Genomic DNA, 7,845 nt, shown 5'->3' on the forward strand with positions numbered 1-7,845 from the left:
AGCTTTTCTTTTGAAAGAAACACGATATAGAAGCACAAAATACATATATTTGTTTAATTTGCACCAAATATAAAAAGGAAACCATATTCAAGAACCCAAGAGATCACAGATGTATTCAGTAAAGAATCTCACTGTTACTTCTCAAAGAGAAACAGCGATTAAAAGAAGCACAAAGGGGCCATAAACTGAACACCAAGAGAAAAGTTATTTCAAATACACTGAAAATGTACAGTTTATTCAATTTCAAAATGATTTGGCATTTTAAAATGCATATTTAACACACTGAGAAAGGGAGGTATTTTTTTTCTCTACACATTAATCGGAGTTCATGAACTTTCTGTGAAATTAAACATTTGCATATTATTCCAAGGAGTTCTATTTGTTGTCAGCACACATTTACAGTATCTCTTTCATTGCACAAATTATACTAAACACTTTTTTCTGCAGTTATAACAGCAATCGAACAGTAACATGAAATTACCAGCTGCATTCCTTTAATATCACTGCACAAAGCCATCTTTAAATCTAAGAACAAGTTTCAGTGGAATCTTCTCAGACTTTTCACTTTCTTGTATCATTGATCATTTTGTTTGCTCAAGCTAAAAGAACTTATCCGAAATACCACAAATGTACAAATCATTCTGTGATTCTGACCATATCATAAAATCAATTATACCAAATATAAGGTATTTAAAGTTAAGGCATTTATTTAAATTAAACTACATGTGACAAAAGCATTAATATAGAATCCTGAAATGTCTTTTGATTAGTACTTCAGTGTAAATCTTAGGAGTGCCAGCATTCCCCACACTATTCTTTATTCAAGTTTTTCAAAGATTTACCACAAAATAGTTTCACTTCAGCAAATGCTAGAAGAAAATACTGTTCTGTCCTTTATGCGTTATATCAACATACATCAATATATTCCAGATTTACAACTAAAAAAATATGCAAAATGACAGAATGCCATAATGTTTGGTTTTTACAGGAACCTATACATAGTTTATGACTTTGCTTTTTAAAGGTTAATCAAAACCATAGTGACAAAATGACACCTTTTGCAAATATGTTTTCATTAGACCATCATGATAAAGAATAATGCGTTACAGAATTAATTCACAGCAATTTCTCCTAGTTGAAAAATGTAGTCTTTCAGGCCCAACTGTAGAGCACACTTTATAAACTCATTAATGTCTTAAACTCAGAAATTTTAAAATCTAGACATCAACAAGGATGGTCTTTGTGAGCCCTACATGAACAATACGACTAACAATAGCACTGAGGCTAAAAGGGAAGATTTTTTAAAAATCTGCAGTGTATTCATATTGACAAATTATATACTCAGCTATAAAATCGTTATAAAAATGAAATAGATTTGGATATCCCCGTTTTAGGAGTATTTATATATCTCCAGAATAGATTTCCCTGGACTAATATAAGCCTTTTAGAAATGATATAAAGAATACTGTTCTTACAAAGGGAATATCACATTCACACAGGTTAAGGTCTAGATCCACTCGAGAGAGAAAAAATGCAATGAAACCCAACCTTACTGTATGTAAACCTTTATCTTTGATTTCCCAAGCTCCTTACAGTAAATACATATATAATACATATATATACATAATATAGCACACATTGTGAAGCATAGTGTTCCAAGTCAGAATAGTAAAATATGTCCACAGGATATGATGTACCACGTGAGTGAATTGCATAGGGAGTAAACTGTATTGTCCCAAGCTTCCATCAGATACCTTTAAAAAATCTGACCAGGTATAAAGGATGTGATACTGTTCTCCTTCCCAAACTGTAATACACTGTACAATTAGGAACATGAACTGAACCTCAACCCTCCCTCCCCACCCTTAGAATTCACCATGCAAACTAAGAAAGAAGGATATGGACCAGTTTACAAAGAAAAACACAATGTCCCACTAATACAACAAATCAGGTGGAAATCTTGACACTTGTATTTTATTCCCTTAATTTCTATTCTAATTTTAAACAAAATGTCTTAAACTTAAATAAACTATCAGAAAAACAAAAATATAACTTTGCTTTTGTAGGAAATATCATAACAGCAGTACTTAAAATTGATTTTAGTTTTCTTGCTCCCTCACGGCACAAACCGCTATGAATTCCTAGCATACACAAGTCTTGTTTCAGTGTTCCCTCTATGCCTGGTTTCACCCTGACCCCCTCTCATTAATATAAAAATATCTGTTAACAGTTCTGCTTTAGAGGAATTTAGATCTTCAGGTTGGACACAGTCTACTGCTGCCCCCTGGTGCAGACTGAAAAACTGCTTTAGTGTTAAACATTTTGCTGGACCTTTGAAACATTTTATGAGGCCTCCCCAGGACCACGTGCATTGTTTTTAAAGCAAGTAAAAGCTTTTAAGTCTTAACTAGCGGATAAGTGCCTTATTTACTCCATCAAGGTAAGGTGCTACATAAAGACTGGACAGAGAGGAGGGGGGGGGGGAAATGTGGCATTAGAAAATAGCAGGTTATCAAGCGTGACATTTATGGCTTAAGCTATTCTGCCAACAGTCTTGTCTGTTGTACTAGGAGTGAGAATGCCGGCATTTGAAATTCTTCTGGAAAAAAAAAATGTATGATGGGCAAAAGCAAACATCCCAGAAGTATTTGCCACAAGAGAAAGGAGAGGGGGCACACATCGTAGTCCAAGGCTTAGAAGGAACACTGAGGGATTCACTCTCGTCACATCAAGATGTCGACGTCGCCCTCGTTGTCCTCCTCTGTCACTTTGAGGGAGAGCACCTCCTCGTTGAGGAACAGTCCACTCAGCCTTTCCTTGCGAGCCTGCCTTTGCTCCTTCAGCTGCCTCTTGCGCAGGGCCTTCTGCTGCAGCTTTCGCTGCTTAGATCGCTTCTGGCGACAGCAACAGGAGAACAAGCCCGACAAAATCAATACATCACAAAAAGAAAGTCAAGTTCAGCTCCTCCACATCGTCACTCTTTTGATGACATGAATCACAGGACCTTGCTGCCTTGTCTTCTCATTGATTCTAGGTGATTGTGAATGTGTATGCGAGCACTAACAACTTTTTACTGGTCGCCATTCCAGAACAGCAATTACAAAGACTTCATTTTAGGACGCCTACAAGAATGTTCTTATTGCAGACAAGGGAAAATAAAATTCAATACTTCTGTAATGGGTACAATCAAACAAATTGTTTAATTCTTTATCATGGTCATCATTATTAATTCTTGATTATCAACGGCTTGCATTACGGTACACTTCTTACGACAGCATGCAAAACTACAATTCTAGCATATTTGTTTTTGTTCTAAAAACCAAGAGCCCTGGTGCTCCCCGTCTGTGTGCCTGTGTGTCTCATGGACAGCAAGCTGGAGTATGCAAAAAGAAATTCCTAATGCAAGAAATTGTGCTGGGCTAATACAGTGATCTTACCTTACACTAATGATTTCTAAATGATATATATATATATTGTCTTAATGCTCAGCCTTGGAACTGTAGTTCATGAAAATGGTTTCTGGAACACCTACAGGTCTGGTCTTACCTTAGAATCGCGGATCCGCTCGGCAGCGCTGGCGGAGAGGTTGCTGTCACTGTGTGCCCGGCTCATGTTGGCAGCACTGCAGCTGGAGCCCACAGAGCCATTGCTGCTACTGGCAGTGCTAACCATGCTGGCATTGCTGCTGCTGGCACCACTCACCCCGCTGGTGCTGGCACTGCCGTAGCTACTTCTCTTCCAGCTATCCCTGGTGCTGCTCGGACGCAGCCGGGGGCTGTGCTCCTTAATGTAGTTCCTCACCTGTGTCACAGAAAATGAGGCTGTCAAAGGATTGCAAAATACTAGCAATGTTTAGCCATAATTAACAAAATCTGATACAGTGCATGTAAAAATTGTCTAATACTTCAAATGACAGGATATTCTCATATAAATAGTTGCTATTCCTACAGATCCAGAGTAGAAACATCACAAACCAGGATCTGACAAAGATTTTACTTTTTTTTTTTACTGTTAACCAATCTACAGCAACCTGTTCTATATACTCAGAAATGATGGAAGAAGCATTTAAAGTATTCTGCCACTCGATGCTTTAGAAAGCAACAGTGTTCAGAGTGGTCAATTGTATAATTTAAACAAATGTTACTGTATGTTTCAAACTTATCATCAAAAGATTCAGATTAAATTGTGCCTTACCTGCTTTAGTTTCTCATCTGTCAGGCAGTTCAGTTCAATAATGAACTCGCTGTCAGTGGGGGATATCTGTGCGCATGGATCGATGATCTTTATAATGTCAAGTTGTTCCCTTAGTCCCATCTCAGTGCTGACCTTTCGACTCAAGTATTCAATATATTCCACCTACATAAGAAAAAAATATACACGAATAAAAATGAAAGGAACAACCTCAGGAATAACAGGTGTTCACAGCAATGTAATTTTCTGATCCTGCGATGTGGGTCAGCCCTCAACACAGCATTGTGATGCAGAAGTAAACTCTTAACCCCCTAAAGAGGAAAGTGAATTGTGAACAATGTTGTAACAGATTAGTCTTGCCCTATTGAAGATACAGTATGTTCACATAATGCCAGTTCTAATGTTTTGCTTGCAGTAGTGTAAAATATCTTTGCACTCATTTATATCTGTTTAGAATCCAAGTTTACCTGGATATTTGGAAACAGAAAAAGAAATTAATGTTTTAGGCAGAATCTTGTTCTACCTTCATTGTTCAAATAGGCTGCTACACTTTTAATGGGTCGGAATTACTGTCTACTCATGCAAATAAACACTAAGCACACCAAAAATAAAGCATTAGGAAAATGCTTTGAACTTATTTTACAGCCAAACACAAAGATGACTGACCATGACTAACTACTAACCATGCCCTGCCTTAAAAGACCTTTACAGTATATACCAATGCACCAAGTTTAAGAAATGGATCATTTCAATTCCAAACCATGCATCTTAAAGAATGCACTGCAGTGTATAACATTTCCACATAGATTTCTACTTCAAAATAACTTTTGAAGTCTAATCTGTGTCTCATATCTAATATAGAATAATCCCTGACACACGTTTAAAGTATATATTATTCCTGCCAGTAAGATGTACCTGCTCATCATTTGTCATTGCACTCCAGGCTAGCTCGTCCAGATTGCGGTGTGGTTTGCTTTTTCTCTTCGGGACAAGGCAAGGAGAACTGGGAATGCTGGGTATGATGTCAGAGAGTACATCACTTCCACTTGCTATGTCGCTTCCTGGCAGCTGAGAAGGAAAATGTAGTGAGTTTCCAAGTGAGCATTTAGGAAGAATCCTGACCAGACAAAACATGACATTTGTTACTGATTTTACTTCCAAAAGTTACTATACTTGCAAAGGTATAGTTTAACTATTAAGAATAAATAGAAATTAAGCAAATCTGTGGTTTGTGGTTTTCCTGTCCCCACTCCTTCAAAACAACAGAGATCCTTTTTCTTTTTGATACATTAAGACCCAAAAGCTAACTCTTGAAAGCAACCTAAACATCTTTCAAAAATAGGCTTCTCACAAACGAACATGAAACTCTTTGGACATACCTGCCATTCGAACTCACTATCCGACCAGTCCCAGTAGGTACTGATAGAGGAAGAAACATCACTGCAGACACTGCCTTCTGGGAACAAGTCGAAAGAAGTGAACTCCTGGTCGTCCAGGAGGGAGTAGCAATCATCTTGATCCCCAACCGAGACGGAGGAGAAAAGTTCCTCACTGCACTCGGAGCTTGCCACACTTGTTCCACAAGACGTGAGGTTCCATCTGAGAATGCACATCCACAGAGCACTTCAACATCTTAAACTCAACCCCAAGAGGTTTTAGCCCAATCATTAAAATAAATGCAAACTGCGAGAGGAGGGATGAAATTAAACATGCTCACGCAAAACAATATATGAGACAGTGCTGGATTGTGTGAAAATTCATGGTGCCACTTTTTGAGGTTCACAGTACAGTGTAATGCATTTTTATTATTCAAAAGGATGTTTCAGAAATGAGAGGAAACTAATACTAGTTCCCAGTGTCAGGCACTACAGTTGTACCCTTGAGCAAGGTACGTTTCCCGGCTCACTCCAGTAAAACATCTGGCTGCATAAAAGAGTTTAAAACGCATTACTTTGGACAAGAGCCAAGAGCAGTTCTTCCACGCTGCTTGAGAACACGGACAGGAAAGCCCCCCTACCGCCGCCCCTCACCTGTTGCTGTGGAACCGACGGAGAGGGTCCGTTCTGTGGCAAGAGGACAGCTGGCAGCCGAAGTCGCTGCCATCCAAGGTGGCAACTTCGCTGAGATTCCCTCGCTGGGCCAGCAATGGAAATGGATCCTCGGGTGCCAGGAACTTCTCGTAGAGATTTTCCGACATTTGTGCAAAGATGCGACGAACTACAACCAAGAGCACAGAACGACGTTGGACACGTTCAGCACGGAGAGGTTTAAAAAGAGCGCGGATAAAAAAAAAGAAAAACAGTTTCTCGTTTAAAAGACACATTCTACAATCATTCTTTCATGTGTGCTGGTTGCCTTCAGTCTTCACAATGTTTATACGGCTCTACCGGTGCATTTAAGTGTGGAATTCCTTAGGATTCAGAGCTCTTCGTTTCAAAACCAACGTCTACAGCAACTCAAGCAACCGTACATAGAGACAGCCTTGACAAAAAGTAACTGGCCAACTCACTGCCACAGATACGACACCCGCCTTGGAGCAAAATTGCAGGGCTGCGGTCAGTGCGCGTTTCTGCTCTGACCCGAAAAGAAGGAATCACACTCCTGCCATTTTACCTCCAGACACCTCAGGTTTATTCTTTTAAAGCAAAATGTCGCTACACCCCCCATTTAAATCCCGACTTTTGCAATTACTTAGAACTGTTTAAGAAAAACCCACAAGCCTGCACTAATTAACGGCGAGGCAACAACAGTTCGGCAACTCGGGCAGAAATGAAAACGAGGAATTCTGTTTTTCGGAAAACTGTTACACGTAACACGTTCAATGGGGCTAGCCAACACTCAGAAGTTCGACTACGTTTTAAGAATCAAAACCATGAAGACGGAATCCACACGCTTAAAAGTTTGTTTTCCCCTTGCTCACGTATCACAAGGCATTTCAAATGAATCTCCCGCATGACCGAAGTACATAAACCACGCTAAAGCCTCTTGATCCGAGACAAGCCATGGAGGGACTCGATAATCTGCCGTAGTCGCATTAAAACCTTAACTAAAAAGTACACACTGTTCTCTTTCTGCAAATAATGCCCATTTTACCATCTTACACACTCAAGTCTTCTTCCAATGCTGTATATTACTCCGGTAAACATATTCCGAATACCTCACAACAAACCTGATATTATTCCTTGGAGCTTCTACTTCTCTCCCACTCCATTTGCCGAAGCTACGCCACTTCCTTTCTTCCCTAGGCAACTCCGATGACGTCACAGAAGCTGATGAGTTGGCAGCGTGATCGTAACTAGAGCGCCCTCTAGCCGGGCGGATTATTCATGTCAAAAGTCCTTTTTTCCACCACCAACTTGGAAGAATCTTTTCGGAAATTTGGAATTCTGACAATTTCTTCGACAAGCCTAAACTATAAGGGGTGCCGAATAGTTTTGGACAATTGTAAGCTCGGCAAACCTCGAAGTAAACCTCACAGGTTGTCTCCGTTTCCTTTTATGGTGCTGTGTCTGAACGACAGGTAGCGAGACAGGGCTAGGAGCAGAAAAATTAGAATTAGGAGTCCGCTATGCAATTTAAATTCATGTATTTGATCTGAATCTCCCTCCTGCTTAAACTTCATAAATGTAGCTCATAAGTTTTATCTTATTGCTC

General features: G+C 39.4%; 1 protein-coding gene across 2 annotated transcripts; it reads right to left on the reverse strand.

Moving 5' to 3' along the window:
- Nucleotides 1–207: 207 nt before the first annotated feature.
- On the reverse strand, nucleotides 208–7,431 carry fam199x (family with sequence similarity 199, X-linked). Of its 2 annotated transcripts, none has more exons than XM_088926118.1 (7): nucleotides 7,361–7,431; nucleotides 6,222–6,408; nucleotides 5,571–5,790; nucleotides 5,107–5,259; nucleotides 4,195–4,356; nucleotides 3,547–3,801; nucleotides 208–2,894 (listed from the first exon to the last, which is right to left on the reverse strand). In XM_088926118.1, exons 2-7 carry the CDS (start codon nucleotides 6,386–6,388, stop codon nucleotides 2,724–2,726), a joined length of 1,128 nt encoding a protein of 375 aa, XP_088782244.1. In that variant the 5' UTR covers nucleotides 6,389–6,408; nucleotides 7,361–7,431; the 3' UTR covers nucleotides 208–2,723. The 2 variants fall into 2 exon arrangements, with proteins under 2 accessions (XP_088782244.1, XP_088782245.1); XM_088926119.1 differs by having other exon boundaries at nucleotides 2,588–2,891.
- Between the last annotated feature and the right edge of the window lie 414 nt (nucleotides 7,432–7,845).

The sequence above is a fragment of the Atractosteus spatula genome, chromosome 9 (assembly GCF_055471065.1).
Source record: "Atractosteus spatula isolate fAtrSpa1 chromosome 9, fAtrSpa1.hap1, whole genome shotgun sequence".
Lineage (NCBI taxonomy): Eukaryota > Metazoa > Chordata > Actinopteri > Semionotiformes > Lepisosteidae > Atractosteus > Atractosteus spatula.